The sequence below is a fragment of the Delphinapterus leucas genome, chromosome 8 (genome assembly GCF_059928025.1).
Source record: "Delphinapterus leucas isolate spDelLeu-1000000601 "Yukka" chromosome 8, BTC_Dleu_Yukka2, whole genome shotgun sequence".
Taxonomy (NCBI): Eukaryota; Metazoa; Chordata; class Mammalia; order Artiodactyla; family Monodontidae; genus Delphinapterus; species Delphinapterus leucas.
Window position 1 is genome coordinate 11620139 of NC_143136.1, and position 19370 is coordinate 11639508.

General features: G+C 40.8%; 2 protein-coding genes across 5 annotated transcripts in view; one reads left to right on the plus strand and one right to left on the minus strand.

Annotated features, from left to right (window-relative positions):
- Positions 1-4851: 4851 nt before the first annotated feature.
- Positions 4852-15872, plus strand: TM4SF20 (transmembrane 4 L six family member 20). Its single transcript, XM_022567867.3, has 4 exons — positions 4852-5034; positions 10271-10335; positions 11736-11888; positions 13828-15872. Exons 1-4 carry the CDS (start codon positions 4852-4854, stop codon positions 14117-14119), a joined length of 693 nt encoding a protein of 230 aa, XP_022423575.1. The 3' UTR covers positions 14120-15872.
- Positions 6520-19370, minus strand: part of MFF (mitochondrial fission factor) — a 47720-nt gene continuing 34869 nt past the window's right edge. Inside the window, exons 10-11 of one of the 4 annotated variants that reach the window (XR_002643778.3) lie at positions 13048-13101; positions 6520-10448 (exon numbers count right to left, since the gene is read on the minus strand). The gene's annotated coding sequence lies outside the window, so the exon portion shown is untranslated. The other 3 variants (XR_002643777.3, XM_022567850.3, XM_089916277.1) reach the window with 3 other exon arrangements.

A 19370-nucleotide genomic window follows, 5' to 3' on the forward strand; every position in this document is an offset into this window, starting at 1 on the left:
GCCCCTGTTTCCAGGACACAGGGCAAGGGCTGTGGACACCATTGCCCCAGGGCCCGAACGGTGTGTCATCTCGCAGCAGCGAATGTTGAGGATTACGGGCCAAGTTCTGGATCCTACGTGGAAGAGGGGTCCTTGTATTCTTTAATAGATTTATGCCCATATGCTTTTGGTATGTGGGACCCTAACATGCAGGGCCTCAGGCCTCTTGCCCAAATCTAAGGGTGCTGCTGGGTGCATGGAAAACTCCTGTGATTATTGACGAATCACCCCCATGGAGACCTCCTCTGGGAAGGAGGGACCACCACTGGGACTTGACTCTAAAACAGGACTCAGCATGTGGCACTGAGATGGCTTGTTTGTACATAAGCTCTCACTCCCCTGCAGTCTCCTTAAGGGCCCATAGCTTAAAACCAAAATTTACTGGTACTTTGCTGTGTTTCCAAGGTAACCCATACTCAATTTGCCAAATAGAAAATTATACTGAATCTGTTTTTCTAGCTACTCCTGCCATCCTGTTTATGTGGCCGGGTGGAGAGCCACCATGCTCTTGGAAAGAGGGTGTTTCGTGTTCCGGGGCCGACAGATCCAAAGGTGGGTCTGTCTACAGGATCTGATTCATGCTGTGGGATTGTGTCTGGTTTCTGTCCACCAGCTGGTTCATCTAAATCTCAAGTTTACAATTGAACAGAAAGACACCCGACTGGAAGTTAGAAGTCCCGGCCCAACCATGAGTGAGTCACCTCAGCTTCCCTGAATCTGACTGTCTTACTTCTCATCTATAAAATGCGAAGGTTGAGCTGAGAATCTCTACAAGCCTTTTCAGCTTTAGCAGTACAGGAGTCTACTGAGTTCTCAAAATTAAATTCACAGGCTCTCTACCCCACAGACTCTTGTATATACTTTGGCTACCGTGGGCATTAAAATTTGTTTATGTATATATAAACAACTCTCAATCCAATATGATCCATCAGTCACAATCTGCCCTGCAACACAAATAGGTCACAGCCTGGTTCTGAGGGTGCAAAAATTCCCACTAATGAGGTCAGCAGAACGAAATGATACTTTTAAATATATTTCATTCTTTTGAAACATTTACTTTTCTGTTTGTGGAACTTCTGCACTTGTATTCCTACTTATATTGGTTATATACAGTAAGTATATAACCAGTACAGTATATTTCTTACAGTTTCTAATGTTCCCTAATCTTCCTAAATATAATTTCTGAATAAAACTCTAGGAAAATACGGTATCTCAGTGTCTTGTTTTGATTTGTTTTTTATTTATCTTTGGCTGCATTGGGTCTTCATTGCTATGCGCGGGCTTTCTCTAGTTGCGGTGAGCGGGGGCTACTCTTCATTGCGGTGCACGGGCTTCTCATTTTTTTTGGATGTTTTTGAGGAGGGGTGGAAATGATGGAGTTGACTTTCAGCAATATGTTGCAAAGGTCTGGAAGGTTTTAAGGTGAAAGACAAGGGACACACTGAATTCATTGGGGTAATGCTAGCTACTCTAACATTGACACAAAAACATACAATGACTTAACATAATAGACATTTATTGCTTGTTGACGTCAACTATCCTGAGCAGTCCTAGGTGGGCAGAAGGCGCAGGGGTTGGGGTCTCTAGCTGGTACAGATTCAGGTCCGTGGAAGCTGATATTTTCAGCACATGACTTCCAGAGCAGCTTGGTTGTCTCCAAACTATAGATGGAAAAGAAGAAAATGGATGACCTCCATCACTTTGTAATCTCCTTAGATGAAAATAACTTCCCATTGGTTAGAAATAGTTACATGGCCCAACCCAGAGGCATGGGTAACTGGGAAATGTAGTCCGGGGCTGGGTGGACACTTCTCAACCACTCTACATGAAATGTAAAAACACAAATGTTAGTGGACAGTTAGCCATATCTGTGTACAAAGCCCAAGTTTTTCAGTCAAATCAGCCTCAACTGATTTGACTGAAGTGTGTTTAGAAGAGGATGACTGACATAACATGGGTGAATGTTTAATACCCATTCATATCACATGAATTCCTCCTGGGGTAGTACTGTCAGGCATACTCAGTGCATGGTTGGAGCTACTTAACTCCAACCATGGAGTGAGCAGAAGACAGTAAAAGCTAGAGAATTTTAGGAAATGTGGTCCCTGGTGTTTGACTACAATCCTTACTGCTCCTAGGTCCGTGGTGTGCGGTGGGCTAGGAGAAGAAGCACTGGGTCGGGCGGGGGGAGGACAAAACAGAGTGCTTTTGCTTTACCTCTTGTTTTCACCAATGGCACAAATATGACTTGGCTGTGACTCCATTCTCTCTCATATATTAAGTCCTATCCCTCGAAAAAACATATTTTTCTAATATGTTTTCTTGAGATGTGTTCTCATGTGAATTAAACAGGTAGTTTTACCTCGTTTTTAAAATGTTACATGTCATCCTAGACATGTAAGTATATCTAGACATTCTAGACATCTAAGACATGGAAGAAACACAAACATGACTGAAATCACTTAAAATGGTACATAGTAATGGTAATCCCAGCTACTCTAGAGAAAGATTTTTCCATACAATTTAAATGAAATCACCCTGGTGAATTGTCTTCCTCAATATTCATTTCAATGTCATTCTAGTATAGCTTTCGGTACAGTAGAGACTGGAATGATTACCAACTACATTTTCCAGGGACTTCCCTGGTGGTCCAGTGGTTAAGACTCCACACTTCCAATGCAGCGGGCACGGGTTTGATCCCTGGTTGGGGAATTAAGATCCCACATGGGTGGCAAAACTACATTTTCCAGAATACTCTACATCTAAGTCTGGATATTGCAATAATTAGATCAATCCTTGAGCGATATTGAAACGGAGCAGGACCCTGCGGTCCTTGCCTGCCCCCCACCCCATGTCCTCAGCCTGCATTTTGTCTGTAGAAAAACTTTAGAAAAGAGTAAGTTTAATCAGAGAAGTGAGAACATGCAGAAACAAAGGAAAAGAGTCAAAGGAGAGCAAATAATAATAGTTTGGTCATTAAGCAAAGTCAAAGACGTTTAGTTCCTCCTCAGGGGCTATAGATACTATTCTGAACCGTATCCTGCGAGCTGTGTTATAGATACTGAAAGCCCCATCAGGTGGAAGAAGTTAACTACGTGATGACCAGACTGTAGCCACGACATAAGCTGCCACAATTCCGAGAACAGGTCTCAAGGTGATGGGAACAAACCGACCCTGGAACTGAAGATTAACTGTCCTTAAAACAATCAAGATGACCCTGGTCAGACCACTGAATGACCAATTTCAAGATGACTCTCAGAGCTGACTGTGCTGTTTCTGCAGGTAGCCCCCAGCCTCCGTCTATAAAAGCTCTTGCCCACTGATTGTCAGTGGGGTGGGAAGTCGGCCTTTGGACAGGAGTCCGCCCTCCCCTCGGCAAATTTTCCTTTCCACCAACATGCCTCTTTATTGGCTTCTGAGTGGCGAGCAGCCAGATCCCACTTTCAGTAACAATATGGAAGACAGCAAGGAGGTAGAGGCCCTCTTTCTGCTGCTTCTGTCTGTGGCTGTGAAGGAAGATGGGGGGCAGGGGTTTTGAGTTTTCTGCACGGCCGCAATGTTCCTGGGTCCAGATACTACTTTCACGGAAGCTAAGAAGAAGTTGCAGTGGCAGCAGAAGTCAAATTCAGCGTTCCAGGGTCCTGTCTACCCTTGAGGTTGAGGAGGGGCAGTGGCAGCAGCAGTGGCGGTGGGTTCCTGGACTGCGGCTGCGCGGTGTATGCATTCCAGAGGTGGCTTCTTGATTTCCCTGCCTTTGTGAGGAGGACTGCAGAGGCAGAAGTTCCCCTGGGGCCATTCAGCAGTCATGTCCTGGAAGGCATTCCTGGAGACTGCCCCTCCAGCCCTCCCAACAGTTTTGTACTCGATTCCCCAATTATCCTTCTTCCAGCTTAGCACAGCTAGAAGAGTTTGGGTTTTCTGCAACTGACAGTGGTACATGAAATACCTTTCTGACCATCTTTTTGTGTCAAATTCTAGCCATCTTCCAAAGCCGAGAGGAATCCTGCTTCTTTGCCCAGCTTGATAGAATCCTTCCATTTGCTTGACTCCTTTTGCTATTTTAGTACGGCAAGTTATTTGTATACTTTTCTATCCTTGGTTTTAGTAACTTTGGCTTTGTTTTCAAAAAAAAAAAAAAAGAATCCCGCTTAAAGTACTAACAGGGGGATAATTTATTATGAGAATATAGAGGCATCTCACAGTAAACAGACACAGGACCACCAGTCAGTCTTCACAGGGTAGAGACCAAGAAGTAGAAAGCCTGTTTTGTGTGTGTGAGCATACAGCCTGAAACTGAACCCTAACATTTTGACTAACCAAGAACATTGGCAGCAGAGAAAATGTTTTCTCCCAATCTCATATATATTCATTTTCTTGTTGAACAATTTCAAAATAAGGACCTTCCATAGCTGGTAATAATATCAATACAACAAGAAAAATAGGTCATCGTAACTGGATATTCTTGTTTTTACTTTTTATATGGCATACTGGTATAATGTAAAATATGTTAGAAGAGTGTATCTTAAACCCATTTTTTTATCTGCCGATTTCCATGCATAAATTTATCTAGTAGCAACCATAGATATTTTTTCCCACCTACCTTCCCCACCCCATGGTAACGTAAAATCGTCCTTACTTCCTGCAATACTCCTCATAATAATGTCCTGCCCTACTGGACTCTGAACTCATTTCTGTAATTTTTTTTTTTTTTGTAAGTGCTGAGCTTTAACTAGAAAGCTCAGGATAAAAGGCAAGACAGTGCCACAAAAACAGCCACCCTGACAGGGTTTCTCCTCGAACCAGGGGGTGACCATGACCTGCTGTGAAGGATGGACAGCCTGCAATGGATTCAGCCTGCTGGTTCTACTTCTGTTGGGAGTAACTCTCAATGCAATACCTCTAATTGTCAACTTAGTGGAGGAAGACCAAACTTTTAAAAACCCCATCTCTTGCTTTGAATGGTTGTTCCCTGGGATTATTGGAGCAGGTTTGATGGTGAGTGAAATTTATTTGACTTGATTTGGAGCTATTTTACTGAACATGGTCTAAAGGCCATCTTGCAGCCTTGCCGTGAGCTATGTCTTGGCTTAGGATATAGTGAGGATCAGTGAGTATGGTATTAATTTATATTGGCATCAGTGAAGAACAACAATTTAAATGAACTGTGGTACAGGCTAGGGAGCTTGGGCAAAAAATAAGATATTGATAAAAGTTGGTTGGGTAATTATGTATCATACTTCTTCGCATATAAGGCTGTTCTTCCAAGCTTCATAGTTAGTGGTCGGGACTTTTTGAATTTATTCCCTCAGCTTTCCTTTGCCAAAACCAGCTCTAAGTATTCACAGGGAATACAGCAAAAGCAAGAAGTGCTCAAAAGGAAGGGCAAGAAACATTCCATGCCCGATGAGTCTCCTAGATGATAACCGTGAGGCATGAATATGGCATTGTCTGCACCAAGGGGAGTTGGCCCAAGAGGTTTGGGACTTGAAACCCTGGCTTTCTGACCTCAGGGATGCTTTGACTCAGATCTTTTACAACTCATACATTACGGTGCCTGTTTAATGTTCGATAGTTTTTAATAGGTCTGTCTTTGTTGAAATCTGCAGCAGAGCAGCGTAAGATACAACTCCCCAATGTATCTGATCATAAGTCACCCGAGGCACTTGTAATACATGTAGATTCACAGACCTTCTGGGAATTCTGATTCAGTAGGCCTGGGTGGTACCCATTGTGTAGAGCAATAAATCCTGTTTTCAGGCATGACAGAATGTTGAGATATTCTGGTTGTATATTTCCCAATATACTACTGTTAGCAAATCATTTATCCTGTGATTTTGTTCCCATATCAGTCAAATGGGGATGTAATTGAAGTTTGAAAATTCAGCATTCAAGAGCCTTGTTTTTGTTATACCACTTGGGTGCTGTAACACCCACTTGTGGTCTCGTTAATGCCAGAGAAATGCGCCTTTGCTTGGATGTATGTGTGTGTGTGTATGTGTGTTACAATGATGGTCAGTTACTGCTTCTAGTCTTATTCTAGTCTTATCTCCAGACTTCACGTGAAAACACTTGTAGGTCATTATACATGAAACAGAGAGACCACTGTTAAGTGCTAACGACTGGGTTCATACATTATGCTATCTTATGTAAATGCTATAATAATCTGGCTGAGTAGTTATTAACATTTGTATTTTAACAGACCAGCAAACAGAACGTTAAGAATGTTAACAAGGTCACATAGTAGGTGTGAAACCCAATTCCAGATTTATCTGACTCCAAATCTCTGTTTTCCACCAGTATTAGCAACATAATCCTATCACCTGTCTCAGGCTGACAAAGGGGAAAGACAAGATCTATAACTTAACCAATAAACTTAAGTGACCAGGAAACTGAAGCATAGAAAAATTATATAAATATGAAATTGTTTCAGAGAATCTGGACTTTTTTTTTTTTTTTTTTTTTTTTGCAGTACGCAGGCCTCTCACTGTTGTGGTCTCTCCTGTTGCAGAGCACAGGCTCCGGACCGGGGCACGAACCCGTGTCCCCTGCATCGGCAGGCGGACTCTCAACCACTGCGCCACCAGGGAAGTCCTGGACTTTTCTTGTTCCAGGATTAAGTTTGCTTTATCACCTTAATAAATATTAACAATGTGCTGGTATCACGCCAGGCTCTTACTATTACTCGGTATTGTGGAATATCTTCAAAGTATCAAACAACTCTTTGAAACGTTCAATAGACATTTTATAGCTAGAGCCTCAAACTCTAGACTAGGCTCACAAGCAAATAAGTGGGTGATAGAAAGGTTATTTTCTTGATCCTTGGCTATATATAGAATGTGGAAGAATATCTTTTTTCAAAGGGAATTGTGTCCTTTACATCTATCAAAATACCGACTTAGTTCAAAACATTGAACTCTCAATATACTTGTAAATACACAGAAAAGTTAATGAAGAAATCACTGTCGTGATAAGCACTTTTGTCATAGTTCTTGAAATCTTTCTAATCTGTAGCATTTTAAATTAGTATTGTTTCAAAAACAGGGAATTTTGCAGGAAGTAGTCAATAATAAAAACTATGGAATTCATTACTGATTACTTCATAAAATACAGTCATTTTATGGTTTTATGATTTACCCAAAACAGAGGTGAACCTTATCATCTTTGAAACCATAACTAAGAGCAAAAAGGTTATGTAATTACCTTCACCTATTATCTGCTAAATGGAAAAATCAATACACATTCTTTATCCAAGTCCTGAAAAAACGACTTGAAATGTTTCCTTGAAATGTTTCCTCTAAAAAATAAAGGCCATTTTATTTTATAGATTAATTGTAAGCCTAATCTTAATCATGCCTATTTACTGAGTTCACTTATTGTGTAATAATTCACCAATTATTAAAATCTTAACAGAGAAGAAATTGTTGAACGTTACATTAGAAAATATTATGTCTAACAAAAATTTTCAAAATAGATTTTATATAATGAGCCATTGTTTTGTTTGTTACTTTCATGTTCAAGTACTTAGAGGAACCCTGAAAGTTTGAATTCTATTAGAGTTGTAATGGTCTAAAGCTCTTCTGTACTTCACTTATGAAATCATATGCCTTATTTCTAAAACTGGATGAAAATATGGGTTTCTGTAAGGAAAAATAAACAGTGCTACTTCTTTTCTTTATAAAAACAAACGACTATCAAGAAAAAGTTTCACAAAAACTCATGCATTCAAATGTGCTTAGGAATTGAAGAGAAAGATTATTCTCAAGATTACTTATTTGTGCAGGAGATTATCTGGAAGACTTAGAATTCAGTCACATACACACACACACACTTTCACATTTTAATATTCATCCTATAAAGAGCCCCTCTAATTTCCAAAGCTCTGAATAAGCAAAATGGTTGAAATAGTTATCAATTTACCCATAATGATGTAACAAAGATGTGTCAACATGCCATGAAGTCAACCAGGTGAGGATTCATACATGATAAGCTATTATTACTTTATAAAATTCCTTTTCAAGAGAAGGGAACTATGAAAGTATCTCTTTCAGCATCTCTGAAATAAATTAACCTTCAAGAAAGTTAGCAGAGTTTAATTTACATCAATAAGGAAAATGGAATGATTTATCCATTTTAATTATAATTTAATGTTGCTCTTTCTTTTAACAGATTAATTTTCTAAATCAGGGGTTAACACGTTTTTTTCTGCGAAAAGCCAGGTAGTGAATATTTTAGCCTCTGTGAGCCAGTCTCTCTCACAATAATTCAACTCTACTGCTGGTGCGCCAAAGCAGCGTGGATAATAAGTAAGCGAATGGGCATGTCTGTTTTCATAAAAGTTTATAAAAAAGAGGCAGTGGGCCAGTTTGCCAGTTCCTGTTCTAAATGATTTGTTCCTTAAGCTCAGAAGGCAGTATCACTTCTAAGTACAACAAAAGAAATTTAGCCCATGAACACTGACACCTATTTGGGTACATACATTTCTTTTCCCTTTTCTTCTGGGCTCTCAGCTATGCCTTGAATGGCTAGGCTGCCATACATACACGTGCCCTTTGAATTATAAGAGTGTTGGTGTTCAAGGCAGTATGCAAGCAAAGCTTGATAACAATACAGTGTTTTCCATACGTGACACGGAGTCAGCACATGGTCAGAGTGGGGTGAAGTTTGTCAGGAAAGCTGCCTTGTAAGGCTGTTCAATCCGAGACCTGCTCTGAAAGGACAAAGGTGGACATGGTCTTGAAAAAATGGATTGGGGAAGGAGCAATTAGGAGGAGGACAATGAGATGAGTGAGGGGGTGATGGTGGTGGGGAAGATGAGGATGTGCAAGCTCTAAGGAGGAACAGAGAATTGCTACAATCGGCCAGTGTGACTGGAATAGTGGTTGAGTCTGGGCTCTGGAACCCTAATGCCCAGCTGTGACTCCCAACTCTTCCACTTCCTTAGACAAGTTACTCAAGCTTTCTGTGCCTCAGTTTTCCGACCCAGTAAAATGGGGATAATTGGCACCTACCTCATAGGATTTTTTTTGGGGGTACGCGGGCCTCTCACTGCCGTGGCCTCTCCCGTTGCGGAGCACAGGCTCCGGACACGCAGGCTCAGCGGCCATGGCTCACGGGCCCAGCCGCTCCGCGGCACGTGGGATCTTCCCGGACCGGGGCACGAACCCGTGTCCCCTGCATCGGCAGGCGGACTCTCAACCACTGCGCCACCAGGGAAGCCCTACCTCATAGGATTTTTACAAGGCTGTGAATGAACTAAAACACGTATAGCACCTATAACAGTGCCTGGTATGTTGTTAGGACTCAGTAAAATGTTAGAAAACAAGAGTGGAAGGAGAGAGAAGAACTACTCAAGGGCAGCTGTGCTGAGATGGCAAAAAACTTATGGCTAAAATATCTTAAGTGTAAGGAAGTAATCGACATTTAACCCTCCAATAATACAAAACTTCTTTCATGAAGAATTCCTAGTTATAGCTGCTGACTAGTTATTAGAAACTTTAACCTAAGTCCTGTGAACATGGCATCATTTCTTACAGCTTTCCCCAGCAATGTGTGTTCCCTTGACACAGAATGTAATACAAGATTTCTAAACATCAGTGTGAAGTGAGATCATTCCATACCATGGATACAGGAGTAGAAAGGAGAATGTAGAACTAAAAGTAATTCTCAAATCATAAGTTTGGGGAACTACTGAGCTGGTGGTGACCCTGGGAGTGAGAGGAAAGTTAGGGAAGTGGGAGAAGGGTAGTGACAGAATTCTTAGTTCCTAACTACCAGGCAGACAAAACCATCAAGTTCCTTTCTGAATCCTTGCCAGATTAATTCACACTATTTTGGGGAAATTGGGTAAGTGGTTGCAGATTATAGTAAAAAAAAAAAAAAAAAAAAAAAGTGAATTTTGGATGATGCAACCATTCCTTCAGAAACATTCCTCCAAAAGAATGAATAAATAATTTAAAATCCAAGTCTCTCTAATGATGACTCAAAGTAAAAATGTAGACGGAAGTTTTAAATTGCTATACTGAAATCCCCCATCCTTTCCCCCTTTTTAATCTTTATGGTCCAAATGGGGATCGTTAAGGGTCACAAGATCAAGGACATTGTCACATGTCCTTTTTATTCTCTTAAGCCTCTTGGCTTCCCACAACTGCGGGCAAGTAGAAAGTGAAGATTATTGCTTTATCATCTGATGAGAAGTAATAATATTCTTTGTTCCTGTTGATGTAATTTCCAGGTCATTCCAGCAACAACGATGTCCTTAGCAGCGAGGAAAAGAGCATGCTGCAATAACAAAACCGGGGTGAGCACAGCACAGCTGGTCTGGTGCATAAGCAGTTACCGGCATCTCAGCAAAGCCGCCGAGGCGTCAGCATCTCCTGAATCACCGTGTGGCTCCAGTGGCAGGGCTGGTCCTAGAAACATGTTATTTAGAATAATTTATATGATAATGCTGAAAGTGTGAAGTTTGTCTTTTTGTTTTCCCATAAAAATTTGGTTTTGGAGCGAGCTTTCAGACCTCTCCTCAATCTTCGGTTTCAGTCTAAAAGTTTTCAAAGAAAGGAGATTTATGTCTGCACTCAGGGCTGTAATCAATCTGATGATACTCAAATACTTGTTACTTTTGTGGTGTGTATAAAATACTTAGGGAAAAAGTATCCTCAGTTCTCTTATGCATGTGAAAGACTGGTTTACTAGGAGCAGAATGTTAATTGTCCTTATCCAGTTAAGTTAAAGGAGACAACACTTATTTTTTCAAACATTTGGTATGTATAAAATTGTAACTATGTTAAAAGTAAAGGAAATTAATATTTATTAACCTTCTCTCACTATACTCAGAACATTTTCAAATACGCTATCTTATTCTTCTGAAAACCCATACATTTTATGATCTGTTTTACTGAGAAATTGATCCTCAGAGAAAGCATATAACCTGCCAGTGTAGCACAGTTACTAGGTAGGTTTGTATCCAAATCCATCAGACTCCCAAATTCCCAGTCATCATACTATTTATGCCATGAACATTGTTACGAAGTAACACTGAGGGCTCTCATAATTCTTTAAGGAAGCAGGTAGATCAATAAATAAGAAATCACAGTAAATATTCCTGACTGAGCTTGAGGTTTTAAAGCAATGGTTCTCAGCCTGATGGGAACATTAGAATCACCTGGGGAAAATCTTAAACATACCAATGCCTGGTGGCCCCCCTGAGATTCTGCATTAGTATCTTTCAAAAGCACCTTGTGTGATTCTCATGTGCTCCCAGGGGTGAGAGCCACTGTTTAAAAGGGTACATATTTATAGCCATGAGTTCGGTTTATTTATTTTTTAAATTACCTTTCCCTGACATTTGGTATTCATATAGGATTATAGTTACTTTGCTAGTTCTTTACAGTCTATCTTTGTTCCTGACACACTGTAGTGGTCCGTTGAAATGGACAAGGTTCACGTAGAGCATAAGAGTTCAGGTTTTTCAGAAACAGTGGCAAGACCAATGACCTTTTAGCAAGTCTAATGAAATGGCAGGCACTCTGCCCTCTGCCTTCGTGTGTAAGTCACACCTAATCAAACGGTGATCTGAAGATCTAGGACTGTAAGGTGTCAGCAGAATGGCGGCAGCTGACGATAAAGACTGCATGTGCTGCTGAAACTGGGAACAGACAGGCAACATGTAACGTGTGCAAATGTGCCTACTTTATTTTGATGTTTCTTTCATCACTTCTGAATGTGATCATGGTCACTGGAGCTGCATACTGCCTGACGGTGTCCATCCAGGCTCTCGCGGAGGGCCCCCTCATTTGTAACTCTCAAGGCAACAGAACTTCCAGTTGTGAATTTTCATTGACAAACGTAACGTGAGTAACCGTTTGCCGTCTCACACAGCTGTAGCTAGTTAGGTGAGGGTAATGTGGTGCTGCCCCAGCGCCACGTTATCCGGCGTGGGACAGATTCTTAGGTATTTAGCACATTAATCCCAATTGGCCCCAGCGCAGAGAAATGGAGGAATCACTGCATTCAGAATGCTTTGGGTATGGTCTTGTCTAAAAGGGGTAGTTGACTTAGATGGATTATCCTTGTCTTTTAAAAATCTATAGCTGCATATGTGCATGTATATTAAAAATTTCTGGAAATATACACCAAAAACTTAACTTTCATCTTTGGAGAATGGTAATGGAGGATGCCCTGGGGGAAGGAAGGGAGCACTGACTTTCTCCACTTCTGATCTAATTTAATCTGTAAACCCTGGGACTTCCCTGGTGGTCCAGTGGGTAAGACTCTGCGCTCCCAAAGCTGGGGGCCCGGGTTTGATCCCTGGTCGGGGAACTAGTTCCCTCATGCATGTCCCAACTAAGAAGTCTGCATGCCGCAACTAAAGATCCCGCGTGCCACAACAAAGATCCTGTGCACCGCAGCTAAGACCTGGCACAGCCAAAATAAATAAATAAATATTTAAAAAAATTGTAAGCCCTAAGCATACATTACCTTTATAATTTGATAAACTGAATAAAAACACAATAAGTAAAAAAAAAATCTAGAGGCTTAACCTATAAGCCTTAAGAAAGAAACAAAGCAGCAGCCAATGGAATCATGCAAACATAATAGAAACACAGTCAGCATGACAATGAATCAAAAGTTTAACTCACAGAGTAACAAATAATGCTGAAGAGTTACATGGAAATGGCTCATTTCAGTCTTGTAAGATGGTTCTGTGCCTGAATCTAGGCACAATTTGTAAAACTGGAAGAAAAGAACAACCTAATTCATTCGTTACCTACATATTATTCAGTATGGAAAATAACTAGAATTCACTTTTGTAGTTACATGAAAAATTTTTTTTCCCTTTTTCCTTATCTCGCTGCATTAAAAAAGAAAAATCTCTCAAAATTTGCATACCACAGCTGTTGTGGATCAAAATCCAAAGAAACTCCCTTTACTAGTAGAGCTGGAGTAGAAAATTAGAGATTTCAACCACACATGCTATACACATTCAGTCCTCAGCTCATGGCTACTCACCATGTACCAGGCGCCAGGCCAAGCTGGAGGTCACAGCATCAAGGTATTCCCACTCTAGTTGGGGAGACAGACAGTTACGGAGGGTAAACAATTACAGAAGAGTGACCCTACGCTCGCTGCAAACTGCAATGAGCATACTCATATTCCATGTGCTGACATGCTGTTGTTCTTCCCAGGCTGCGCATCAGTTGCTGGTATCCAGAAATGCAAACTCTCTAAGAACACTTAGTCCTACTGTAGAAAACCAAAGATAAATCATGTCAGGACAGATGTGTTAGGGCTAAAAGTTTCTCATTCTCCATACCTTGTTACAACAAGGTTTTAACCAGACATATTTGAAATGCCTTTTGTGAGTAAACATTGTACATCGGGTTTAAGAACAGACGCAACACAGCAGTTTTGCACTAAGAACTGAGCTCCTTGAACGGGGAAGCTCGTTTTAGTTTCTTTAGCCAGTAGAAGAGCGCCTGCATGAATAGGTGCGACCACAGGAAACTTAATATTCAACACTTTCTGACATAGAAAATTTCATACAGTTCAACCTAAGAGTAGATGCTTGTTGAGTGATGGGATATATGATGTCAACGTTTTACAACTGTTAAGAGTACAACGGCACATGCTCAGAAACCCTCATCTTAGCTATAGTTTCTGGGCACGATGTTTCAAAAGCACTTTCTGTTTTACTATACATGTCCTTTTCTAGGCACAATGCTGCATTCTTTAGATGGTCAGTGGTATTCCTGAATATCTTATCTTTATCATTTCTTTCATTTTGTTCAGTGCCATTCATCCAGAATCCTTCGATCTGCAGTGGTTCTTTGACGACTCTTGTGTTTCTCCTATGGATTTCAATAATCCCTCCATCAACAACACAACAGCCAGTAACTGGAGAACATACAGCTTACACTTCAATTCTATAGAAAACAATCATAGGATTATCCATTTCTCAGTATTTTTAGGTCTACTGCTTGTGGGCATTCTTGAGACCCTGTTTGGGCTCAGTCAGATACTCATCGGCTTCCTTGGCTGTCTGTGTGGAGGAGTCTCTAAGCGAAGAAACCGAATTGTGTAGTTTAATAATAATAAAACGGAAATACTAGTTTGAACCATTTTAGAATGACATTTAAAAGACATGCTTTTAGAAATTCAATAATGGAACATTATCTAGAAAGCTGTGGATGAGTCAGTTTAATCCAAAGGTTGTTTTTAAAGTCACCTTTGATGTACTTAAAAAACAAGTCAAGCTGCCACACTGAAGCATGTTGGTAAATGCACATTTTCATATGGAAAGAAAAATATCATCAGTGGTTGACTTTGGGGAAAAGTGGAGAGAAGCTGTCAATTTGTTTTGTGTCTTTCTGTACTATTCGGATTTTCTAACTATGTTCTCGTATGTGGAGAAAGGAAGGGAGGGAGGGAGGAGGGTAAGCAGGAACAGCAGTTATACTGGAAGCCAAAGTATGGGACCTTTTTATTGCATTTCTTTATACTTCAAAAAAGTTAAATATATACAGTTGACCCTTGAACAACACGGGTTTGAACTGTGCAGGTCCACTTATAATGCAGATTTCTTCCAAGAGTAAATAAATACTAGAGTACTACATGATCTGCAGTTGGTTGAATCTGTGGGTGCAGAGTCCTGGATACAGAGAAACCGAGCATATGGAGGCCCAACCAAAAGTTACATGTGGATTTCTGACTGCGTGGAAAGCTGGCGCCCCTAACCCCTGAGTTATTCAAGTGTGAAGAGTAATCTAAATACAATCAAGTTTTTAGACCTAATTCAGCTTACAGAAAATCCAGGGAAAGAGGACATTATTCAGACAAATTCAAAAGGTGGGACAGTAAACAGACAATAGTCCCCTGCTTTCAACAAGAAAATGTAGTATAAGAAAAACAAGAGGTTGGATGGGTGGAGGGAACTATTCTAGGTGAAGAGAGCAAAGAGACAGACATGATTCAACCAAACAGATTACGTGAACCTCGTTGGGGATAACTGGGGGAACCTGCACAAGGACTGGTTTAGGTAATATTAAGGGCTTACTGTTAGTTTATTTATGCCTGATGATGGTTTTATGGTTATGTAGGAAAATGTCCTTATTTTTCAGAAATGCATATTTATGTGTTTGGGGGAAAATGTCATGTTTTTAAGACATTTCAGTTAAAAAATGAAGCAACTGAAAAATGTTACATTTAGGTGATAGGCATATGGCAATTCATTACACTCTTCAATTTTCCTATGTTCGCATTTTTCGCAATAATTAAAAAACAATAAATACCTAGGAAAAAAAAAATCAGTCTTTCGAAATCTGGCTTATATATATGCCAAACTTTAAGACAGGATAACGAAACAGCGTATTTACCATATTAAAACGTTATAAAATAGACAAAACTCAAAATCTACAATTTTCTGAATATGATCATTCCTGCTTTTTATTTCAATTATTTATATTCACTGGGCTTAAGATTTTAGAAATAATTTACAATACATATATTATAGCTGTCCCCCTCCCCCCAATCAATAACATCAAGAACTTATAGGCATTTTATTCTGAACCCATTTACTGTATAAAGACCATCTTCCTATACTCCTATAAATACCTATTTATCCTTATGGTCTAGCTTAAAAATCTACTACTTGAGAAAGCCTTCCCAGAGTGCATGATTTCAACAAACTAAGTTAGCACTTACCCAAACCACGATTATCATACCTGTCACAACGTAATGTAAATATTTTTGTTTATAAATCCATCACTTTAATAAGACAATTTAAGAGAACAGGGACCATGTCCTTCTCATCCATTTATTCATTAGCTCTTTCCTTCTTCAGGTCCTCAGCAAGGCCTCTTCTCTGCCCAGCTCCCACCTCCCACTCCCACCTGTCTAAGCTCTGGCTAAATCCTCTTCATCTTTCAGACTTCAGCACAAGTATCACTTTTTCTGAGAGGCTTTCCCTAACAGCCTAATGGAAGGCAGGCTTCCCTTTACTCTCTCCTTTAGCGTTCTTTCATTTACAGCAGGGGTCCCCAACCCCTGGGCTGTGGACCGGTAGCGGTCCTCGGCCTGTTAGGACCCGGGCCACACAGAAGGAGGGCAGTGGGTGCGCGAGCGGAGCTTCAGCATCCGCCGCTCCCCGCCGCTCTCATTTCCACCTGAACAATCCCCCACTACCCCGTGGAAAAAACGTCTTCCACGAAACCGGTCCCTGGTGCCAAAAAGGTTGGGGACTGCTGACTTACAGTACTGATCACAATGGCAATAGCATTTTAATGTGTACTTGTTTCTTAAATTTCACTCTCCCCCATAAGAGCATAAGCTGCATGGGTACAGGGATATTTTTCTTTTATTCACTCCCAGGAGAGTCAGTACCAAGTACCGTGCCCGATACAAAGTAGGGCCACTACGAATATTTTGTTGAATGAATTAATCCTATCTTTAGTACTCAGGTTTTAGCCAAGACTCAACACTTACTAAATGAATGTCAAACTGCCAAGAGCCACAAAATTAAAACACAAGTAAAATAAACACGACAGCTCACTGTATTTGACTGAACAAGTCAATGACAGTGCATATAATCTTCATTAGCCTGGAAATGGGTGAGAGATGACCCCAGTTTTCTACAGGGTCATGAACAGAGACGTGAGCCTCTCATTTCAGAGGGCAAAAGAAAGGATGGTTGGCAGTAGCGCAGTCAGCTGAAATAGCTGGCAAGTTAGTTCTTTGCAATTTTGGTCCTGTGGAAACTGCAGCCTTGATTAAATGCCTAAAGCCGACAGGCCACTTGTGGTGAGGTGGCTTTTGGGGACATGCCATCTCCACCCTGGAACCTAAACTTACAAATGCACATCTATACACGCCCCCCCCCCCCACACACATACAACATGCACCTAGTCAGCTACAAAGCTCATTGTTTTTTATTTCTCACTTCCATTCCCATGTTCAATCTCACTTTGGAATCTTTATACTTTTATTTTTTTACTGCATCCACCATCTGAAACACTCTCTCCCTGTTCTTGGGCATATATCTCAAATTCCTTCTACTTCAAAAAATTATTTTTATAATCCTCTACTTCTTTAATAAGCCTTATTTCCCTCCTCCTCCATTAACCTGTCAATTCCTTAAGAGCAGGGCTTGTGGTACATCTGCTATAACCGCTTACTACTGAGGTCAGTGCTGTGCACACACGACTCTCTACTTACTGACACGATAATACATTGTAAGTAAAAGAACAAGTTACGGTAGTTACATTTTTCCAAACTTGAGGCCAGAAGAAGTTCAATTTCAGTGTCAAATATGATCAAGAAGCTGGATAACAGACATTCATGCAGGAAAAGAAGGAAAGCTCTCTTGCAAATATATTTTCATAAAATTATCCCTCAGAGTGTCGATAACCAGCAAATGCTTCAACAAGTATTCCTAGAAGTGAAAAACACCCAACCTTTAAACAGAGCTCCGAAAGTAGTGGCACAATGTACTTGCTACACTTGTACTTGCTACTTAGTTGTAGGGCACTAGTGAGTATGGTAGGTTGATTACTCTGTTACTGGCCCTGACTGTATCCTTTTCTTCCACTGTTCCCTGCATCTGGAATCTTTTCTTCATTCTCTGCTTGTTGAAATCATATATTTATTTATTTCAAGGTTCAGCTCAAATATCTAAGAAGTATTTCCTGACCATCCTGACCAGGAGTGAATCTGTTCCTCTCAACTCCCAAACCACTTTCTTACAATGATGAAAAATGACTTCTAGGGAAGGGAGGCTGGCATAGCTGGACTTGGTTTTGGAGTTAAGAGAGACGCAAGCTCTTTTGTTTTTAGATCTGTGACAAGGTGAAGACATGTTTCTTTGTTGTCCCCCTTTGGCTGCTAAGTTGATTTCTCATTTACCCTTTCACTGAGGGTGTAGTTTTTTGGGGTTTGAGTTTCATGCAGGAGTCTCCTGTTATAGCTAATGCCTGCCTAAGAAGACATGTAATTATATCTCCTACCCCCGTACAGCCATTAAGAGAGAAAGTTCTAGGTCTCCAGTTTGGTAAAAGTCAATAGGGAGAAAAATAGCTTTTGTGCTTATCTCCTGGAGTTCCTGCTCATGTTCATTTTTGACTTTTATGGAATCAATCCTTTTCACGCCTGCCCAACAAAAGAGGTGTTAACTTTATCCACTATTATTTTTAATTTAATTTAATTTATTTATTTTTGGCTGCGTTGGGTCTTCAATGCTGCGTGCAGGCTTTCTCTAGTTGCGGCGAGCGGGGGCCCCTCCTCGTTGTGGTGTGCGGGCTTCTCATTGCAGTGGCTTCTCTTGTTGCAAAACACGGGCTCTAGGCAGGCGGGTATCAGTAGTTGTGGCTTACGGGCTCAGTAGTTGTGGCTCGCGGGCTCTAGAGTGCAGGCTCAGTAGTGGTGGCACACGGGCTTAGTTACTCCACAGCATGTGGGATCTTCCCGGACCAGGGCTTGTACCCGTGTCCCCTGCACTGGCAGGCGGATTCTCAACCACTGAGCCACCAGGGAAGCCCTTATCCATTGTTTTTTAAATCATTTTTGTTGTTTCAATTATTCACAGAAATTACCTTGAGATATACATATAAAGATAGAATTAATATAATTAATGACATCATTAGGATATTATAAAAGTCAGAAGACTTTCATGGGTAAAAAAAATTTTCACCAAACTCAGGATAAACCCTAGGAATTAAAGAAAAGAATCCTTCCTCCAAGTATTTTTTTTTTGGAAGGACAGGAGAGAAGCAAGAACAGAACAGTTCAATATACCTACATCTAAGGAATTTCCCCTAATTGCCTTTCTCAAAACTCACTGCCTTGGTAGAAAGATACTGAAGATATATGGAGAATACTGCACCTAAGTAAAATTCTATCCATTTCTGAAACAAAAAAAGGAAAAAAAAGTTTGGGAACTAAAGGTTCCCAGCACTTGGTTTCAGTGATGCATTTAATCTCATCAGATTTAGTATATCAGCTAAATACAATGGAAAAAGCAACACAACTGAAGGGTTTTTTTTTTTTTTTTTGCGGTACGCGGGCCTCTCACTGTTGTGGCCTCTCCCGTTGCGGAGCACAGGCTCCGGACGCGCAGGCTCAGCGGCCATGGCTCATGGGCCTAGCCGCTCCGCGGCACGTGGGATCTTCCCGGACCGGGGCATGAACCCATGTCCCCTGCATCGGCAGGCGGACTCCCAACCACTGCGCCACCAGGGAAGCCCAGCTGAAGGTATCTGAACCACTTTATAGACACTACAAATTACAAAAACAGCTGTAACAAAACCAGTGCCTACCACTACCAGGGCGAAGATCTGAAAGGA

Excerpts from the sequence above, each read along its gene's own strand:
- TM4SF20 (XM_022567867.3), top strand. The coding sequence starts at position 4,852 with ATGACCTGCTGTGAAGGATGGACAGCCTGCAATGGATTCAGCCTGCTG. Across the intron at positions 5,035-10,270 it reads TTATTGGAGCAGGTTTGATG|GTCATTCCAGCAACAACGAT; the intron begins GTGAGTGAAATT and ends TGTAATTTCCAG. Across the intron at positions 11,889-13,827 it reads TTTTCATTGACAAACGTAAC|TGCCATTCATCCAGAATCCT; the intron begins GTGAGTAACCGT and ends CATTTTGTTCAG.